The sequence below is a fragment of the Mya arenaria genome, chromosome 3 (genome assembly GCF_026914265.1).
Source record: "Mya arenaria isolate MELC-2E11 chromosome 3, ASM2691426v1".
NCBI classification, from domain to species: domain Eukaryota; kingdom Metazoa; phylum Mollusca; class Bivalvia; order Myida; family Myidae; genus Mya; species Mya arenaria.
This window is the reverse complement of record NC_069124.1, coordinates 5355519-5378227: the sequence shown is the minus strand read 5'-3', so window position 1 is coordinate 5378227 and position 22709 is coordinate 5355519. Positions and strand designations below refer to the sequence as shown.

General features: G+C 38.3%; 2 protein-coding genes across 3 annotated transcripts; one reads left to right on the top strand and one right to left on the bottom strand.

Annotated features, from left to right (window-relative positions):
• Positions 1-109: 109 nt before the first annotated feature.
• On the bottom strand, positions 110-16708 carry LOC128228551 (uncharacterized). Of its 2 annotated transcripts, none has more exons than XM_052939920.1 (3): positions 16613-16708; positions 8123-15381; positions 110-1701 (listed from the first exon to the last, which is right to left on the bottom strand). In XM_052939920.1, the coding sequence occupies exons 2-3, from the start codon at positions 15348-15350 to the stop codon at positions 1109-1111; spliced, it is 7821 nt and encodes a 2606-aa protein (XP_052795880.1). In that variant the 5' UTR covers positions 15351-15381; positions 16613-16708; the 3' UTR covers positions 110-1108. The 2 variants fall into 2 exon arrangements, with proteins under 2 accessions (XP_052795880.1, XP_052795881.1); XM_052939921.1 differs by having other exon boundaries at positions 16634-16703.
• Positions 16709-17176: 468 nt separating this feature from the next.
• Positions 17177-22287, top strand: LOC128228999 (uncharacterized). Its single transcript, XM_052940618.1, has 9 exons — positions 17177-18096; positions 18384-18537; positions 18733-18806; positions 19051-19176; positions 19534-19688; positions 20316-20460; positions 20611-20935; positions 21172-21409; positions 21795-22287. The coding sequence occupies exons 1-9, from the start codon at positions 17221-17223 to the stop codon at positions 22171-22173; spliced, it is 2472 nt and encodes an 823-aa protein (XP_052796578.1). The 5' UTR covers positions 17177-17220; the 3' UTR covers positions 22174-22287.
• The last annotated feature ends 422 nt before the right edge of the window (positions 22288-22709 follow it).

Here is a 22709-nt window from a genome sequence, read left to right as displayed (position 1 = left end):
TTGTGGTATTTACTGTATGAAAGAGTGTTTTAAGAGTTTTCTCCCTTTCATCAAAGGTAGTTTTGTTGTTTACTTATAGCTTCATTTCATAAATCAACAACGCTCTGTGGATGCTTGTTTCCATTTATTCGTTCGTTAACAGGTAATACCGCCAAGAGTATGGTGTATGTAATAAATAGATTATTATTCCATAACATCACATTAAACCATATTCAATGTACAAAAACGTACCGAACACGTGGTCCAGATCTACGCACTGGTTTATAGGATACATCTTCATAAATAACTCAACAACTTTATGGAAATCATTTAGACATATATCATTTATACAAAGTAAATACAATAGGATTGAATTTTGTGCATTCTGGCAAGACGTGATAATGCAGATTTTATGGAAATACAGTAAATCTCTTGACAATAAAACAGCAAGTTACAGACACATAAAGCACTATTAACAGTATTAAAGTAAGCTGCATGTTGCATAACTTAATCACCAAAACACTATGTACACTGTATGTTATGAAAACAACGCTCATCAATGTATGAACTCTGATCGAGAAGAAAATATACATACTATTATGAGTTTCGGAAAATATTCCCACTAGCGGAACAAAGAAACTGTGCATGCAACACAACACATGCTATATCTACTGCATCTTAGAGAAACCTTCAATCAAAATACAAAAATTAACAGGTGATGCAATTCTGAAAATTGTCACATGTCCTCTGTATCAGAGTCGCATAAAAGCTTAAATAATTGAGGTAAACAATGTATAATCAGCGAACATATATTTTGATGTTCCGTATCATGCTCGGTTTCTTTTTTCCACGAGTATCTTTACAACAATTTATTTGAAGTTCACACTTATTTGGCACAGTAAAATCTTAAGAGTCGGGTAAGAAGAGCCCCCGCACTTCCTACAACGTAAACTCGTAAATATACGTCAGCAATAGTAAACACGAGAAGTATTGGGCAACACCCGCCTTCGGAAATCATCGAAGTTTATAAATCCATACTGGCTTATCCACAACACACCGCAGTTCTCTTCGCCCAAATATAATTGCACTAATAACCAAAAAAAAAAAATCCCAGGCAATCCGTGTTTTATCAGTAAAGTAAATCGACGTCAGGTGCGAGAGGGCGGGTCGTCCGTCCGTATCGCGTCTTCACCTCTGTCGTCTCTGTGTCACCCTCGCCATCGGCGGCCCCGAGGATCTTGGTGAACAGCTCCAACGTCTCGTAGCTGTCGAGCACAGTCTCGTGCTGCCCTGTCGACGAGTATGCGCCGTGCGACCGGCCCGTCGGCGACTCCATCACCTTGTAATAGAGCCGCCGACGCTGCTCCGTCGCTAGGAGATCCACCTCAATCACCCTTGTCACTATCGCTTGGTTCTTCCGCCATACGTTAAACTCAATGTCCACTGGAGTAACTCTCTCCGCCGTAACTATCACGGTAATAAACGCTTTCCCACCTTTTAGAATTAAATCTACTTTTTCCCCGACAGTGTCGAAATTGCTAGTGCCGGCGGTTCCATATGACGTCTCGCCGTCCGCGTGCATGAAGCGTGGGTCCCCGTAGATGTCCTGGTGGTCGTGTTTGACGTCAATAGTCTGCCGTATGTGCTTTCTGTCCACGCGGGACAAACGGCTCAAGAGAAGCTCAGTCAGGCTCTGACGGGGTTGCTCAGGCTCGCGCTCGACTGAAAATAGAAATATTGAGGGGTTTTATGATATTAAGAGAAATTATAAGCCCACATCCATGTTAGCAGTTTAGGCACCACGGTTACAAGAACGCTTAATAAAACTGATAAATGAGCCAGAACACATCGGGGACATCTTATCAACGGTCGAATTGTACGATCAATTTTTCGAAACCTCTGTCCTTGGTTGTAACGACATCTTTTTAAACAAAACACCTGGGTGGAAATCTTAGTCGACATTTCAGATTTACAAGTACATTGTATATTATTTTAAATTGAAAATTCTGACACTCGATTAATATTCGATCGACAATCGTGATCGTACGACTTTTGTTGTACGTTCGGTGATAAGATCAGTATCCCACAAATTACGACAACCAAGGGGGTGATCAGAAGTAGAACAATGATGTCGATGGTAAGGATAATGATAGCCGTGGTATGGACTTCGATCTTCACAATTGCCGGTATTGAATATTCATGTTACATCTAAAAAACATGCTGCATAAGAATGGGTGCAATCATCTGTTCTTTACCTAAAATCCATATGATATATTTATATTACGATTACAAATAAGATTTATGAATAACGCAAAAATACTTCTTTTTCGCGTTCTTTATTAACTTATCTGGTATTATTTAGATCTTTATGATTCGTATTTGTGGAATGCCTCATTAACGTATACGTTTTTTTTCCTGTGGCAATTAGATTGTGTGAGAAATATTCAACCATATATGTGCATCACATTGTTAAATCTTTGATCGTATAGGTATGACTACTAGAGCTGGCGTCAATTCACTATAAATATTGTTGAAGTAACATGAGTATCAAACATTGCCTAGATGAAAGTTACTACAAACCAAAATATCGACAGTCAAATAAGTTAAACATACAGTACACATGCGCTACACTCAGCCTACCAACAATCTACTGTGTTGAATAAATGGAAGTAACGGAACCGATATACTAATTTACTAATTTTACCGATTTGGAAACGAGATATACACAATATATGGACATATTGTGCAGGTGTTAAGAGAATAATTTAAACCAAATTAATTGGTTGTATCTCAACGATAAATTACATATAAAACCTTACACAACTGAAAGCCCAGGTTAAATGGGGCTCCGTGCCCGACACCTTGGTACGGTTGTAAATTATCACCTACCAGTGTATAGAACTGGCACATGGGACCCACGTTTAGTGTTATTTTTGTTAGTGCTGAGGCGGGGGATTGAACCTGCGACCCCTGGATTGACACTAGTTCACAAGATCGCATAATTTATTGTCATAGTTTACGTATTGGGTCGCAAGTGTACTTTTGTATTGATAGATTTTGATTTTTTTTGGTGAATTACATTATAACATGTGATAAGTAGGATTGTTTCAAGTGTTATAACGAATTCCTTAATTGTTCGAGGCAACAAAGCCTTGGTGATGGAGAGCCGGACATGTCGATAGTTGTGGTCATGTGTTCGAAACATGTACCATACATCACGCTGTTTGTTATTTTCATTAAACTGAAAACAGAACGATACTTCAACCAAACAAATCACCTCCAAAATCGCAGAGTTTGTTCCGCTGATTGTTTTTTATAACATTAGACAAAGTGTGATTATACCGCCACTGGCAAGCTAGCGTCTTATTCCAACAAAAGAGACAGACACAGCTTAAGATGTTCGAAGTTCAAATGAGCTTATGTATTTTATGTACTGTAGAGTGTTTTGTAATAAAAAATTAAATAAAAAAATGAAACCTAAAAAAGCTTGAAAGAAACAATTATAAGAATTAAAAGCTAAATTTAAGTGGTAACTGTAAATGGGCCTACAGCAGACATTCCCCTCCAAAACCCAACAACAGATCATTACTCTGCAGGGTTTCGAACCGTCAACAGTTCATAGCACTTAACCTACGGCGCAATAATTATATGATGCTGTCGAAACGTTCAAGCATTTAGTTTAAATAATAACTGTGTTGAAATGGTTAAGTAGTTCTTGAACGATAATCATGCACGATGATGACAATGATCCACGTATCGTTATGTATGTTAAACTATAATAGTTCAAAATGCCACAGGTTACGTGTCAAAATCTGACTAAATGTTGTATCTTGAAAGCAGGTATTTCAATGTAAATAAGGCGACGACTCTGACTTGTTGTTTGCCTGATCAGTTTTTGCACGCTATATTGGCACCGGTTCTAGTACATGGCAAATGTTAAATTGAAACAGTCACCAGCTCACCAGGTTCAATAATTTGCCGTCGGTATAAAGATGCAGACTTGATATATGCGCTTGAACTGTTAACTAAAGATTTGTTTTTACACAAAATAGTAATGTACTACATTCATTTTTGTAGGCAAATAAGTACTTGTCAATGTGCTTAATGACCTAGTTGACCTTTAAAATGTTTAAATTAACGGGTAGATGGCCTTTCCAGTTAAAATGTTCCCAAATCCGTAAATGATAAGCTGTAGTGTGTTGTTTGCAGATGGGGTTTATGGGCTGCAGTTTGAAATGTCTTGTTCATTCAGTGTTAACATGACCGTACACTTTAATGTTCACATCGCACGCCCTGACAAGCATTCCTGTAATATGTGGTGTAGACAGGTAACTTGTCATACTGCATTATCTGTGCAGCTAAAATTTTGAATAATCATTCATCAACCGTTGTAGTTGTAACATTAATTAGGCCCCCATTGCGTCTCACTTTAATATGTTTCTGGTCCTTAACGTGTATGAAGGTTGGTCGATTCATGTGAGCCAATGAAGGAATAACCACGGCTAAAAATTCCATTATTCTCCATTCATTCATTTTCCAAATGACTTTTGGTGTACCATGTTTTATTTGGGACACCGATAATATATGGTTACGCCCATGAATTTGAACACATCGTACACCATTATGTATCCATACATCGTCGGATGCGCATCGCTCGCCCATTCCGTGTACGAAAGGTTCCAAAATGTAAATTGCGCCATAAATATATGGTTACACTCATAAATTCATTATTGTTACACATTCGTATTTGAATCAAGAGTGGTTTGAGGTTAGGTGGGCGATTTAGGGCATAATGTGAAAACAGTAAAATCCTATTTAATATAACACCTCAATGCATAACCACTAGCAAAACATGCAACTTGGTTAAGCCCAAAATCACCTGAAACTGTTCATATTACGAGGGGTGATCCAGAATTACGTGGACTTCTTACATATTTTCTATATTTTTCGTTCAAAACATTTTAAAACTCATGAATATCTTCTTCAAAGTATTCTGCATAGACAGTATGAACTTTAGGTCTGTAAAATAAATGAGTATTGAAAAATTACGGGTTCTAAAATAACAGGTACACACGGTCGGCGCACCGTCTACAATGTACGTTTACAAACGTTTTATGTATCTCTTACAACATGCTTTTCTTCCACATTTATCTATAAAATTCCGCCAAATTACGTCACATATTACGCTGACTTCATACGAATATACTGTTCAAATTTCTGACGTCATTTCCGATTAAAAGTCGTTATATTCTGACTTGGCTACAAGCACAGTCTGGGATACAACATGGCGTCATCGGACTTTGTAGACTCGTACAATGTCAAGAGTTTGGGAGTTGAGACCAATTAAATTGCATGCTTTGTCATTAATTCTGATTTATAAGTCAGGGTATATAAAAGCGATTTTTTCCAAGAGTACAATTATTGCCCTAAATCGCTCGCCTGTCCTCAAACTACTTTGGTTGGTTCGGTTTCGGAAGCAGTTGCAGTTTTTGATTCGTTCATAACATTTTTGTAATAGTAACATTGTAGATGTTCCAAATATTCTCCATTTATGTTATCATAAGTTTTTCAAAAGTTTTATTAAAAAATGATATGTAAAAAAGTGAAAAAAAGCATTTCTTTAAATATATTTTTCACGTCAAAAAACCCCAGCTTATTTATGTGAATAGGGCATGTTTATTGTGAATATTTTTACTTGTTTTTGCATTAAGTTATAAAGTACTATTGATATGAAAGAAAGCTTGCTTGGCCTATGAAGTATGTAAAACACTCAGCTGTTCTTTACTATGTGTCACAAAACATACTGTCAGAAAGAAGGTAGTCACCCATCCTAATGACATTAAACAATTTCATGTCGACCCCACCAGTTGGCCTAAAGAGCTATCTCAAAATAAATGATGTTTAACTAAAGTTGTGTGTTTTTTCCTTTTCAATTATTTGTTCCTCTCCTTGGTGCAGATATAAACTTGACTTAAAAGACGCCTACACCTAGATATTGAAGTTTTAAGCTATATTCACTCATAAAATGGTAATGAATGCATCATTTTAAAGCTTTGTTGGGCTTGATCGAATGCAGCATTTTCATCTTATTAAGGCCTCTTGATGCAATGAAGGTGTTTTGGTCTACGCTCAATTAACTTCGAAAATGGACTACAATTGACTGTTACTGAATTGATTTTGTATTAAAGTAAAGTATGAAAAGGAAACTATAATAGATTAAAACATCTTGACTCTGGGTTAAAGAATTCTGACATAACTGCGTGTAAAAAGTCAAATAATTAAAATACAGATTAGGAAAATCAGGACTTAAGGATTAAAGTTAAATCAATTGCGCCTTTTCCTTAATAAGTGCACGATTATGTTTAAGCTTTATGGCCTCAATAAAAATAGGAATGTTAGTTTTATGATTTTCAACTGTATAGGCGATTATATGTAATGAATTCGATAGTGCATTTATTCAAATTTTTAGCATTAAAATGTTTTCGATTGAATGAGTTAATACAAACTAGTCATTCATAGAATACAGAAACCTATTCATAAGTAAATTTGGCAATCAAATGTAACAAGGTTGCAGTAACTTTAATAAATTGCGTTCCACTCGTGAACATAGAATGCTGCACTTTTAACAAAATAGTTTCATTTTTAAGTTTTTACATCAAAAAAAGATTGATACAAAGGAATGCTTCAAACTGACGACCATTTAGACAATGCATTGCTCAGAAGTTACTAGACCCTTGAATAGGTGATGTTCTTTGTGGAAACCCAATATAATATAAATTAGTATATTGTAATTGTATTTTGTGAGTAGAATTAATGTGTCTTAAATGACCACGTATATAATTCGAAGTAATGAATAGATTTTTTGGCCTCAACTGAGATATTTATGCTTAAACACCATTTATTATTGCAAGCTACGGGAAAAAGATATTAAATAGACACGAATCTTAACCCTTTTTTTTAAATATGATTAACCTTTACTTAATAAGTATTTAATGGACCACCTGCCATTATATTACGAATGAAACATATTTTGATAGGGAAGGGATTACACCGTCATGTATAGGTTCTATCTGACAAAAAATATGCCCCAACATCACGAAAATACGTTACATCTCACACTCAATCTCATCTCATTTTACCATAAATGTTTTATGATATCAACATTTATTGAAATAAAATGTTTTTACACATTTTTTTAACCGCATTCTATCATTGAATATGTTGATTAAATCTTTGGTCTAGATTCCAATGGAAAAATATTATACAGCCAAAAATGTTCTTGTAATGAGTACAATTTATGGCCTTTTGACAATTACTAATTTAAAAGTATATTAATACTCTAGAATAAGTTTTCTTTGAAATAATGTCAAACTATTTCAATAACACATTCGATGAGATAATACGTTTTCAAAAAGTATAAAAACATGCAATATTTGAACAACGCTATGGTTTTATGTGGTAAAATGAGTTGAGATTGAGATTGAGATGTTTTATGTGGTAAAATGAGTTGAGATTGAGATGTTTTATGTGGTAAAATGAGTTGAGATTGAGATTGAGATGTTTTATGTGGTAAAATGAGTTGAGATTGAGATGTTTTATGTGGTAAAATGAGTTGAGATTGAGATGTTTTATGTGGTAAAATGAGTTGAGATTGAGATTGAGATGTTTTATGTGGTAAAATGAGTTGAAATTGAGATGTTTTATGTGGTAAAATGAGTTGAGATTGAGATTGAGATGTTTTATGTGGTAAAATGAGTTGAGATTGAGATTGAGATGTTTTATGTGGTAAAATGAGTTGAAATTGAGATGTTTTATGTGGTAAAATGAGTTGAGATTGAGATTGAGATGTTTTATGTGGTAAAATGAGTTGAGATTGAGATTGAGATGTTTTATGTGGTAAAATGAGTTGAGATTGAGATGTTTTATGTGGTAAAATGAGTTGAGATTGAGATTGAGATTGAGATGTTTTATGTGGTAAAATGAGTTGAAATTGAGATGTTTTATGTGATAAAATGAGTTGAGATTGAGATGTTTTATGTGGTAAAATGAGTTGAGATTGAGATTGAGATGTTTTATGTGGTAAAATGACTTGAGATTGAGATTGAGATGTTTTAAATGAAGAAGAAATAAAGACTTTACTCACTATTTTTCTTCTTCATGAACCTGTCCACCGTTTCGAACGTAAGGTCCTGAGTGAGTTTTCGGTTAAAACGTTCTTGCGCGCGCTCGAGATCGCTCGACTTCCGGTCCATCCGGAGATCCTCGTCACTCTTGTACAATGGGTTGTCTTTGCAAAGTTCAAAGCGGCCGTCAAACATGTTGATATTGTCATCCAAGGCTCCGTCGTCTTCGTCGAGAGTGTTTTTAATCAAGTAGCTTCCTCGCACGACGTGCATGCTCGAGTCACTCCGCTCCTGTTCCATTCTGGAGCGCATTTCGTCGTACGTATAGCTGCTCTCTTCTACGGCTTCCGGCTGTGGTCGCACGTGTATTTCCGATTTAAACTTTTGGTCTGAATTTCTACCAATCTCGAATTTCTTTTCAGTTCTAAAAACAGATCTGTTTGTAGGCTCTGTATTGGTTGTATTGCGAACGAAATATTGCGTCTGTGCCTTACTTGGTGATACTTTGTATTCCACATTTTCTGTATGAAAGTTATAGTCAAAATCATCAAATCTCATATGTGATTCTTGCTCCTCAGTGGCTTTAGAAGATACAATTTTGTATTTCTTTCTTTCTATATGTTCTTTGTGTTCTTTCTTTGGCGGAGGCGGCTCCTTCACCTTTGTTTGAATTGTGGCGACCGTCTTATATATAGGCCTTTCCGGTTCTGATTCACTGAGAGGCTTGTATTTAATTGGAATGCGTTCCTCCTGCATTTTAGGAGCCATATCAACTTTCATCATTGAAAACTGGTTGTCCGCGTAGTCGAGTGCGGGTGGGAGCTGTGGCGGTAGGCTGACCGGAACCGCTGGTGGAAACTCGGTCGTCTCAGATTCAAATGTATACCGCTCGATAGTTTTCCCGCCGGAAACCGTGTTTTGAACGTTCGCGGATTGAAGGCTGCTGGTGTCGTCCACAGGAACAACACCGTGCGTCATCTGACTGTAACTCTGTGCGAGACCGCCGCCATAAACAAAGGCCTCCCCACCGGAATTCCGGTAAGAGGACTCGTATTTCTCATTCGTCGATTCATTAATTCTAGGTAAGGTGTTTGGTTCTTCTACCATGTACGGGGTAACAAACCGGTCCTTGCTATACCCCCTGCCGTTTCGAGGGAAGTCGTATTCATACGTGCGATCCGACCACTCTTCCTCATTTTCTTCTAGTTCCTGGAGGCCACTTCCGCCGTACATGGCGCTCAGAATCTCTGCAGCCGTCGACTCTTCGATCCCACTTCCGCCTAAAGGCTGTACCTTCGAAATACGATCAAATATTGGACTACCCTCACTCTCACTTACGCTCTCGGAAGTGTTGCGAGAGTTACTGAAATAAGCACTTTCTTGGGATTCACTTGTAACGTCCTCGACGTAATAGAACTCACCTTTCGAATCTTGTACTAAATAAAGTTTACTTTTTTCCAAATCGTCCACATCCAAAACGGGATGGTCAGGCACCGGCGAGCCGTGACCAGAAGAAGTTTCTTCTTCATCAACACGCCTTGTCATTGTAGTAATGACTAGATTACCACCGTTTTTAAGTTTTGTGATATTTTGAGTAATTCCTGGCAGAATTTCTTCCGTCTCTGTGGAGTCCAGTTTACTTATGGTTTCAGCAATCTTTGGCAAGAGGGCCGACAACTCTTCCTCAGACAAGGCGTTGCCGTTCGCATCTTGCAGAAGGACTGACTGCACGGATTCCCCGTGCGTTTTCATTATCCCGCCCATGCTGCCGTCGCCAGAAAGCACCGAGCTTGTTTTATATTTGTTCACCATCCTGCCTTCTGGTTTCTCAGCACTATGTTCCGCACTTTGAAATACAGTCATCCTCGACTTTTTCTCACTCATCCCTTTACTGACAGATAAATGAATACCTCTTTTAGCTTTATGTAGAGTGACCGGTACTTTATCCGGATTGTCAATATCCGAATACGGCCATACTTTTAATTTTCCTTTCTCATCTTCTAGGACTTGTTGATATCCCGGAGTTTGGACCACTACTAAAGTGTGTGTGCGCGCCGACGCCGACGGCGATTCGTTATCGTTCTTGCTGCATGTAGATTCGTTACTTAAATGTCCGCCCGAGGACATCTGCGCGTTCTCAGCATCTTGTGTTTTCTCCAGTGAAGGAATGTTATTAAATCCATGTAAATTCACCGGTCTACCTGTCTTTGACAGTTTCCCATCACTCATGGCCGACCGTTGACTTGCAATTTCTCTTGATGTCGTTTCGGCAGGCATGTGAACACCAAAAGCACGTTGATGAAGATCATTTTTCATCTCACCTTTATTGTCCATCTGTGAATAACCACTATAACCCTCATTATTTTCACCGCCTAAATCATATGTGCAACTTGCATTTGTGTTATCACTGTCGCCCACTCTGCTAGATTGAAAATTTGTTTCAAAATTTGATGTAGACTCAAACGAGTAGCTTTCGTGTTTACCACTTTGCGCACCGGTACACAGTAATTTATGTTTGATATGAGAGTTACGTTTTGCATTTGTTAAGGTATTATTTTCTTCACCAGTGTCGTGCTGTGCTTCATTTATTTTCAAATCGGTAATCGTATTTGACCCGTTGTTGATACGCTGTTGGTAAGCCAGCGGTGAAAGTGGAGTTTTAACATCGTAACTTACAAGGGAGAAACCATCGTCTTCGGTATTAGTAACAGTGGGGGATAAACTTCTTATGAAGTGTTTATCACTTTCCACTGTGACAGATCTTGGCGAGCTGCAGACAGAATAATTTCTATCTAAATATTTATAATCTGTAATCCCCGAGTGGTTTTCGTTTGAAAATTCACTTTCACGTCTCGTGGGTCGGTAATTACTCAATAGACTGTCATCCTCATTATTATTCTGCTCATGTCGCTGAAATAAATAATACGGTCCGCGCCAGTTGTCTCCTTCACTAAATTTTGACAAGGCTTGTGGAGTTGTCCCGCTTGTACTGTCATCATCGCTATCGCTCGTCCCCAACGGGTCTATGCCTCGCAGGCGACAGTATGGACCGTAGAGTCGACGACTGATCGACGCTGGATATCTTATTTCAAACCCTGTGACTTCTGTTGGGTGTGTGCTTTTACAATTTAGTGACTGCCGATAGTTCGTATCCAATCCTTCACTGTCGAAACCTTTAATTGATCTTTCTACAAAAGCTCCATCTTTTCTCTCGTCATTATTTTGTTTGTCAGGTGTTCTGTTGTCTTGCTGTTTGCTCGGACTTTTGTCAATGGCCGTGTTACGAAATCTATCATCTATTCGCGAAATTATATCAAACAAAACTCCTTTAGTTGATCCGCTATAGTTTGAATCTTTGTTCGTACTATCATGTTTTGACATCGGAAATCGCCACATAACGGGTGACATAACATCTTTTCCTTTAAGTGGCCTTTCCGTATTTAACCTCTTAGTAGCACCATGCTTTAAACTTCCTGACAATTGATCTATGCGTTTAAAAATCTCCTGACTGTCGCCAGTCTTTTGTTGTGTAATGCCAACGTTATAGATAGCTTTGTTGTTATCATTACGTGTGTGTATTTTACCAGTACTAGAAACTGAAGAAAAGCCATCTCTCTCTGGGTGTATAATATTTCCAGTGAGGTGGTATTCATTATGATATTCTTCGTCAGAACTCAAGTCAGATGAATCACCATCGATGATCTCTGGAATTTCTTCGTCATCTATAGCCTGTTCCATATATCTTCTATCTTCTTTTACTCTTTCCTGTTTTGCTACTTCAATGGCAGAGCCTTCAGAAATGTTTGCTGCGGCAAGATTGAGTGCATATGTTTGCGTGAATTGTAAAGGCATATCCAAACTACATAGCCCTACATGAGGTTCAAAGGGTTCTGTTGCATTTAAATAATCATTGTCATTGGCTTCGTCCCCACTTGTGTCAGCTGTTTTCAAGTGGTCTTCATACAATTTCATCTGCGCTTCAATTGTGTCCTCTAGGTCGCTGTTGCTGTGCACATTATCATGAAAATTATCATCGTGAGTATCGTCTGTATTCCTATATTTTACATGTTCGTGTTTATGAACTTCATTTAATGTCACATTCTGCTCATGAAAAGTTTCAACTTTTGTAAGTGGTGTAACTTCAAAACCTTGACTCGAATTAAACTCTTGCATCGTAAATAGTTCAGCTGGAGAATCCTCCTGGGTTATTATAATGTTCTCATTTGCTGTGAGTTTCTCTGGTGACTTACGGATAATAGCCTGTTCTTGTTTAATGTTTTCCTTTTTAACAACTACATGTTTCTCTGTGTGGTCTTTCTTTTGATCAAATATTTCGGACAGTTCGTGAACATATCCACGTTTCACCTTTGACCGTGCTGAACTTGATCTGTGTAAATGTCCGATTTTAATTTTTACGGCAGATGGCTGACTTTCCTTTGATTTGGCTTGTTTATCAGGAGGAGTCATGAAGGGTAATTGTTCTTTCTTTGTTAGGACTACATCAGTAAAAGAGTCTTCTAATTGCTGGCGCTTCTTTAGATAATCAACCTCAGGTTTTGTATTATTTATCTCATTATTTTCGAAATTTATTGCATTTTCTTTTTCACGAGGAGATCTGACTTCATTGACAATATCTTTGTCCATTTCTGCATAGTATCTGCCAAATATTCTTGGTGATTGTCTAAGTTCAGTTTTGCGAGCAGTGTCTATTTTAGTATCTTCAAGCAAATAATAATCCATCGGACTGTGTATTGTTATCGACTTGGATGGACTCGATACTGTTTCAGATTGATTCTGGGGAGGTGACTTAAGTTCGTACATTTGTCTAAATGAAACCTTTACTTGAGATTCATTCTTATTTCCAGTATCTGATTCTTTATTAATGACATCTTGGCCCGTAGTCAGTGTATCTTTAGCACTTGTATCAGAGTCACCTGATGTATATTGTTTGACTGTAAGTTGCCTGTCAGTTCTTTCATATTCTTCATCATCGGTGCTAGAAGTATAAGAAGACGACTCTGTCTCATGGGGAAACATGCCGCCCGATAGAATAATAGCTGATCTTGGTGACAAGACCTCTAAAACTTTCGAGTCTTCATTCTGTTCTGTAAAAGGTAATATTGGCGGTTTCGGCACCGGTTTGGTTTTGAATTCCTCAAAATCAACGTTTTCATCATCTGATTCGCTGTATTCATCTTCAGCGTCTTCATTGCTTTCTGTCGAATGACTTTCATCATCATCTGAGGTCGTCAGTGTTTGCTTTGAGTCCAATCTTACTACTGGACTACGGAACATTGTTTCTCCAGTGATTTCGGTCCGATCCGCTTGATGGTGTATTTTGTACAGTTCTGCACTGAAACCTTTATAACTATCATTTAAGCTGCTTTCAAGAGAAACAACACTAATATTTGTGTCGCTAGTTTCAACCTGTTTTGAGGCCTCTAAGTCATCATAACTGTCATCAAATAATGATTCGTTTCTTCTGTTTATTTGGGATAGTTCATGAGTGATTTTGTCAATCTCCTCCTCTAATTCCAATAGCTCGTCAGCTGAGTTGTGGTTGATTTCGTCTTCATTGGTGCGTGGCGTCAGCCTTGTTTCTCCAATTGTATTTTCAAGATCTGTCAAAAATACTGAGTTATGTGAACTGTTTAGTTTAGAGTTCCTGTCCGGATCACTTTCAATTGTTGTGTCTGTATCGGAATCACTGTTTGCTTCAACAGTGTCATCGGATTGATCTTCATTCTCTTCATGAATCGCCACATCAGTTTGTCTCCATCCACCTCCAATGCGTGTTCCAAACTGAGTGAAATTGATGCCGCTTGTAGAGACAGGAGGTGTGTTCAGTCCACCATGTTCATCCTTGTCCCACTCACAACTCACGGTTGGGCTTAGAAGGTCGTCCCCACTATCCCACCCATAGCCAACCTCTGGGATAACTATCGCTCTCCTCGCTTGGAATATTGGCACAGTATAGTCATGGTCGTCCCGTCCTTGCGGGGAAGCGAGGTGCCTGCTATTCAGATCTGGGGATTTAACACGTAAACTTGCTAAATCTAGTTCCGGTTTAGCGCCAATGGCTGGAGACATTCTGAATGTGTCAAATCGATCTGGTGACGCACATGACACGCCACTGTAGCCAGACAGCAAAGACGGTGAGGGCGAAGAGGCTTCCATGACTGGTGACAAAATAAAGCCATACCTGTCACGACGTTCCGCAAATCGTTGTACATACGTTTCCTGTGGTTCTCTTTCTGCGTTCAAAGCTCTCAGGATGGCATCAAATTCAGACTCAAGATCTTCTGCTTGGTCTAACTGCTGCAATATCTTGTCAAACTCCTCATCTGAACCGGCATACGTCTCATCTTTATTAGTTTCCATGACAGTATTGGTCTGTACGTTGTAGACTCCGTCATAATCATTGTTTGAGTCGCCCAAGTATGGATCATAGTCTTCATCACCGGCGCTACTGCTGGCATCGTCGTATATGCAATGATCGCTGGCTTGGGACTCAAACTTCTGATCTCGGTCTTTATTGTCAGTCTGTTCGAATGTGTGAAGGATCTTATCACTGTTCTGTAACATTGCGTCTACTCTCTTAATTCCTTCGTCTATCTGCGCTTGTGTGACATGTTTACCAGTCAAGGGCCAGCTAAGGGATAAATGTGGAGGACTTGTGCACGGGAGTGGGGGCGGACTGCCAGCCTGAAAATCAACTATTCCAATTTCTGGTGGCGCAGTGTGCGGAAGTGGCGGCGGGGAAGCATCCGGAGCCGGTGACCAATCATGGCCTCTTTGCGCTTGATCGACCGTGGTTGATGTAGACGCAATGAGATCTGGAAGTCCACTCATTGGTGCCTTGTTTTCGGATCTTTGTGTTGACTCACTGACGTTTTCACTTTTTTCGTCAGTCTTCTTCGATAGTTCATGTAGTTTCTGATGTTTATCAGCTATCAATTTATCATCATCAGTTTTATTGTAGAACCGTCTCCATTCGTGTTCACGCTCCTGTGGAGACTTGCATGTCGCGGGCTCTGCCTCGGAAACATCGAACGCGTGGTCCCATAGAAGGTTCGCACGTGGCGAGGTTAACGCCGACGAGTCATCACTGGAAACCGACCTTGGGGTGTCATGTGACCAGGTATTGGGTTCCGTTTCCTGTTCCGACTCAGAAGAAGTCTCGTCATTTGTATGAAGTCCTCGAATGCTGTTTACCAAATGTGGTGGTAATTCCTTAGAAGTTTCCATAGGGAGTAGTGTAGACGTGTTTTATCGCATCCTGTAAATAGACAGATACTCAAATAAACTTGAAAATCGGAATAAACAGATTAAAATTTTTCCACAAAACTCTTATTGATACCATGACAACCTAACAAAAAATAATCGCTACGCTTTTTATAAGTCGGTGATATATGGAATCACATCGCTATGCTATTTATAATGCATGTGATAATATGGAAAATAATTGCTACGTTATTTATAATGTCGGTGATACATGGAATCAATCAGTGATGTTAAGAATGATTAATGGTTGGTTTATCTCACAACGTGCTCTGGAATAAATATATACTTTAAGGAGGGTCTTCATTTCGTTTTGTCTCGATGCTTGACATAATTTGCATAGATAATGTCAACAGTGTAGTATAGAAGCGAATCTTCCTCATTTGTTATTTACGTTAATGTAAACAAAACTTTTCATTTGAACCAACCATAAATATGCCAGTTATAATTTGTCAACCGCTGCTAAAACAATAGCGGTGAAAGGACTCTTAGATTACCAGATTATCGCATGGATGAGCGTTAAAGGCATGCCATGCCGCCATTTTACAGGGTGGAGCGTGCATATTTGTTCAGGTTTATGAACACAAACATTCTGACAATCCGAAAGAGTAATATTTCTTGAAACTGCAACGTAAATTTATAATTTACAAAACGTTCATTTTGTTAGTACGACAGTTTTATTAAATTGAGTTCACACTCTTGTGTAAAATCGTGCCAACAAGAGTGATGAATATAATGTTGTTGTAACTTGAATCACAAAATCGTTGTAAAATAAATATGTTTAAACTAAACTGAAATGTTTTCGTCATCCCAGGCTGGTGCGCAGATAGCCTCTCGTTGCGGTGTGCATTCAAAGTAATTTGATTTTTTTTTAATTGAATCACCATGACGATTTCCATTAAAAATATCAGCATTTTTTTTATCAACGTCCAGCTTTCCAATGGTCATAACTAAAGCGACATTCATAATGTTTACATTTTGGGGTTTTAATGTGTATTTTCACAAAAACCAATTCAATATTACATTTACTTTATTTGTTTTCGATGAAAACATAGAAGTTAATAACTTATAACTTTATACAAATTACATATATTGACATATAAATAGGTAGTGAAATGTTATCACTGCTATAAAACATATTTTAAATTCACAACTGTTGCCTTTTTGGCTAAAAATCATTATTCTTATCGATATTGTAAATACCAGATTGTAATTGTTTTATTTATTACCGTTCAGAGAATTATCCAAACCTTAGTACTATCCATGAGCAACAAAAAGAAGTGAATTCAGAAGGCCAGAAATGAAACGGAATTGTGCGAGTCAAGTTATGAAAACTAATACCATAGTCTGTGTGTAACTGATAGCTTAAAACAAAACGAAACGCAGTTCATTGATTAATGAAATTGGACTGACAAGTTTATGTCATTTAGTTTTCTACAGAATTTGGCACACACTCAGTTTGTAACTTTCTACTTACAATTGTTCACTAATGTACTCATGGCCAATGTTTCACACGGAGAATAATCCTTGTTAAGAAAGGCTGCCACCATGCTAGCTTCAAGCTTGAAACCGCATGATTTATTGTATCATCGGAAGGCCGACTCAGACCATATACACATTGGTCTACGGCCTCTACATTAAGTCACCGCTAGTAATATCATTATAGTTATATTTATCAGTCATAGATAGAATTAGGGGAAATAAAATAGAAAAACTATTTTTTGCATTCGAAATTTTGTTTCCGCTAACGAGATTGTATACCAGTGACCCGGTTGCCGTAGTTTACACTCGTTTCTAATATGGCGGCGCCCATGAACTGAAGCAGGTAGTGCTTATAATGTCTTCACAACGCGATTGTGTTCAATGTTGTGGAGGATTTGTGGTTTGCCTAGGCAATGATAAGAACAATGAATGTAAAGCTCGAAAATTTAAAGTTGATTTACGAGGTGAAATTGTTTCTTGTGGATCATTCGTGTGGAATCCGAAAGTGAAAGTGAAAGTAGAAATTATTTGTTCTTCGAGAGTTAAAGAAATCCTTACAAGTAAACTAGTTACCTTTTGCCTGCTGAAAGTTAATAATAAAGTGAGCGATGATGGATTTAAGTTTTATATAGCGTGTGTTGATGCGCCAAATGAAAGCTTCCGTATTCTCCGGAAATTACCAGACAGTACTCATTTTTTCGAAGGGACGCTGGTGTGTTTAAGTGACGGACCAAGTGTTCTTATGAATAGCAATGGGCGCCTGTATTTCTATAGGAGTGAAATTGATGGTACCTGCTCAGAATGTTCTTATAAACTTGCTAAGGGATGCAGAATTACCAAAGTTTTTCAAATACAATTGAAATCCAACGAAAACTCCTATTTCGTGTTCTGTCAAAGGAAACAAAGATCCGGTGACGTTGATCTCTGTTACTTTCAGATCAAAGACGGAAGTTTTAAGGAAATAAATGTGAACGCATTTATTCCAAAAGAGTACGTTTCCTGTATATCCGCTTTGAAACTGACAAAAGTGTCAGAAAGCGGAGAAGACTGTGTATTGCAAACGTCGGTAATTATTGGCACCGAGGAAGGCTACATTATCTTCCTGGTGAATGGACAGTTACAGAGGTGCGTCCAACTCTTCCAAACACCCATCAGTTACATTGAAGTCAGCAATGAGCTTTATGTGATCGGCAGTGATATCGTATACACTATTGTGGACCAAACTTTTAATGTAAGTATTGACTATTCCGTTGCACATATAGTTTGAAGTTTTTTCTCAGATGTAATTTGTATCTAAATGGCCGCTTGGCACAATCTCGGCAAGGGAAAACGGGGGGGGGGGGGGGGGGGGGAATTGTCCCCATGTCAATTCCTCTGAAAGAGAATTATAGTGTGTCACAATGTGCCGTACATTCACACGTTAACGTCTGGGCTCTAAAATTTCTTTAGAATATAACTGAATCTGTCACCGTGTGTTGCACAGTTTAAAAACAAATTCGTGTGCTTTCAAAACTTCAGACAAAGGTTGAAGCATTATCGGCTGTTCATCTTGTGAAAGGAGATTTTTTCCAACACGGCTCCGACCAGTTCCTGCTATTCAAGAGTTATCCCGAGGATGGTGTGAAGGGATTGTTGTTTGATGCAAGCTTCAATCTTATGACTCCAGACAATGGTATGTATGCGGCCACTATAAGAGTCATCTTTATATTTGTGCAAACAGGTAGATATATTAACTTCTATAATCAAGCAACTCAATTGGAGGGCCTCGTGGCCTCTCAAAATGAACCCTCTTTGACCTTCAACAAAAAGGAGCTTATACTATTTAAGTGTGAAATGAAAAATAAATTGTAAACACTCTTTATTGCAGACACAGACAACGACGGACGAGATGGCCATTCAAATGTTCAGACTGCTGTTAGAGCGCTCAATAAAAGACTACAAGTAAGTCTTGAAATTCTTTTAAAATTAAATACAATTGTATATTGCAAAATCTTCTTTGCGGTCTTGTCCAATATGGTCGAAAACGTAGCTGGCGATTCAACGTTGATGACTGAGTTATTATTTTCACCGCTGCTAGACGCGCATCTCAAGCATCACTGGTATTTCGGTACGTGTATACCGTTAATGTGTTCACTTATGTGTGAGGTGTGTGCCAAATAGACTTACTTTAATGAGATTTTCTTAGACTGAAGAGCTGATATACCAGGAGAGGGTTCAAGAATGCGGACGACTGGAGGAGTTTCTCTCGGCAACCCTCACTCGCCAGCTTCACCTGGCCGAGGGTGGAGACGCCCACATCTCAGGAACATCGGTACGAGTTTCCTTTCTTTTGAATCGTTGCTGATCAGATTTGAACATGAATAAGCAGGGAACGAAATATATTTTCCATACTAACTCGTACACAATTATGTGCGAAAAGGTCATTGCTATACTGGTACAATTTTCAGTTTCCAGTAAGATATTGCTAAATTGCGAAGGCAAGGTTGCACTTTCTGTCAAGTTATCTCTCACTCCGAAACCTAAACTGCTGTTAACATTAGTGTGACGTATAATTGTATATATTTTTTAATTGTTTGTAAGATTTTTATCATTTTAACAGTTTCTTGGGACTCAAATCGTACTTGTTTCTTATATAAATTATATAGATTGTGCATGTGTATTTTATCAGTACGATCTTCTGCCACTCATCACTGGGGAAACTGACATTACGATCTCAACAAGAACCAAATCCCCGGGCTTTATATTCGATGTCAAGAATGTCTGGCAGAAGACGTATCTGCATAAATGGTGTGTTGGGGTCGTCATCTCTTACAAAACGGAACGGTATGGTGATCTTGACTAGTTTTCTGAACATATGTATCAAACATGTACATGAAGATAGTCACCCGGTATGTTGATATTACACTAAACCGAAAATAAGACAAAATATTCAATGGACAAATCCTCCCACATCATTTTGACAGTGACAGTCTATTCACTGTTTGGTAACACTCATTTACATTTAGATAGAAATAATTTAATAATTTGTGAAAAAAATGTGGTGATAAATGTGTGCTCATACTGACAAACTTATTTGGATATAATGTCCAGAAGGAGGCGGGGACCACCAGGTCAAAATGACATGGGATGTTATGTCCATGGGATGTATTGTCCGTGGATGGTAGTTTATGGCCCAGCATACGCATTCCTTCAAATATGACACTGTTTATAATGATTTCTTAGACTATAACAGATATGTTTACGGTACCAAAATATCATCCCTGAGGAGATTGAATCGAGCAATCGTCTACTTGCTAATTTCGTTCCCAACTTCTGTTACTACAGCAATGTCCACGGTTAAAATAAATACATTTCAAACAAATAATTCTTCTTCTTTTTATAATTTTCACAGAAAGTCATATGACTTTTCCTTTGCAAAACTTATTGTTTTGTTTTCTGTTTTATCTTAAGAAAAGTCAGGGCGTGGCTAGACCTGGTTCCAGCGAGAGGGTCGGGTGTAACCATGACAACAAGCAACGCCCGATGTGTACTGATCGAACCACCTGATCAGTCGTGTGGTGATGGGCACAGTTCCAGCGAGCCAGGCGCTTTGGAGGTATGCCTTACTCTTCCAATATGTAGTAGTCTGGTTTCGTGTCCATGCTTTTGCGACCTCAACTTTAAACGTTGAATTAAAACTATTAGTATGATAAAAGTTTTTTTTCCCGAAAACTAATTAATTTGTAAACTACCGTTCATTTATCAGAACGACGCAACTGGGGTTGATGAAGTGCACGCGAGCAACTCGCCGTCAAAACCATGTGAAGAAACTCTACTCAGTGTCACGTCAGTGCCAAGATTTGACGGAGAAAAAGTCGAGTTGACTTTAATCCTCAACTGGCAAGTCCTAACAAACGAACTACTTGTACTAGATAGCCTAAGCAGTAGACGTGAAGGAAATTCCCGAGTGTTCACTCGACCGTGCGGGCAAGTAACGTTGGCCGTTGCGGACGTTTTGAAGGGAAACCACGCGCTGGACGTAGTCAAGGGCACGGCCGATACAGCGGAATCCGAAATGGGGGATTGGGACGGTACGCTATTTATAGAGTGATTACGTTTATACTTTAAAATCTATTTAATAAATTAGATATTCCCGCCTTAGATGCTGTTGACAAATTGACGGACGTCTGCTCTGAGTTGCTTATTTATAAAACAAAACAAATGTTGAGCAGAAAGGGATGATGTTTTATGCCAATTTAATACTAAAAATACCTTCATACAAATTCGGTCTCTCAACTGAAGGGTAATGTGTCCTCTATATCATTAGATGTCCGGTACGACCGACTTGCTTTCATGGCCATACAAACGGCAACCGACTTGGAGATCTGCGCCTCCCCCGGTGTCCTGTGCCGCATTGAAACCCTGCTGACGGACCGCTGTCGCCTCCGCTACAGTCACCACCTTGACTGCTATATGTGCGACAGTCCCGTTCTTTCTGGCGTTCAGTTCAGACTCGGCGAGCAGCGGCCGGGGGCGCCAGCAAGAGATGCTGTGTTCTTTGCTCAGTATGATAATATGGTTTTTTTAAGCTTTTTGAAAAGTTGTATATTTTTAAAGAATAAAATACTTTGGGTTCGTATATAGTGACAGTTTATAAAACAGATCAAGAATTTTAACTAATATTGTGCAAACGTACGTGTTAATTACACATAAAGCAAATAGTTTTTAATTTCAGTTATTAACTGATTAAAAAATATAAAAAAGTCATGGGTGTTGCTTGTAGTTCTGGCGGCATTCCACACAGGATGTTTTCGTTCAAGAACGCGTGTTCGAGTGTTGCTTATATATCTGTGACTCAAAATAACATATTTAATGAAAACAAAAACAGCCCCTGGCCTATAGTCTCTCTCACTGTAATAGGCGTAGATTGAACCTTAAATTCTATTACAGGGGCAATGATGATGTACTGTTGATGGTCCACTACCTTTACTCAAAACTGCCAGATGAGGTTATCATCAGTACAAAAGAGATATCACGTGATTCTGATAGTGCTAAAGCGTGCCGGGAAGCTCTCAAAAAGGAGGCGAACTTTTTGTCTTCTGGTTTAAAAAAGCTTCTTGGTGATAGAGACTCCGGTCACATTTCAGACGATGAAAATGACCAAGAAGACGCAAGAAAAGTCGGGGAAAAGTTCAAACGGCAACAAAAACATTACTTCGAAGAGAAATCTAAGAAAATTGAGGTTCCATCCAGGGTTGTCCAGCGGCTAGCACAACTTCAGTCACAGACTGATGCTGCCTTCATCAAATACTCGGTAGATTTAAAGTGAAGTTCAAAAAGTATGTAGATCTACAGTAGAAGATTTTGTCCAGTGATAATGTCCGGTGAAATATACCATTTGAATATACTTGTCTGTTAATATGCAGGACGTTCTTTCCTCAAAATTATCATGTGCCGTCTTATAAATAAATGACAAAACAAACCTGTATACTGAATCATCACGTGGAATGACCTTAATAGAAACTAGTAAATGTTTGCCAATGATATATTGCATTAAAATCATCATGTGCATCATATAAACATTTTATGCTAGAGACATCTATTTTATTTTGGATAAACAATCCAACACAACTTTTGAACAAAACTCGTTTTCTTGCGTTCCGTTTCCATACAGATATAAAACAATATTATAAAAGTTTGCCCGTTTATTATGTTTCTTTCATAATAATTATACACGGAATTGTTATAATATATGACTGTTCGCTTTCTGGCGTGTTAGCCAGATACATATAGTATTCCTTCAAATCAAATTCAGCTGTCACAGTTATATCTCATGTTTTAAATCTGCGCATCCCTGGGCTTTAA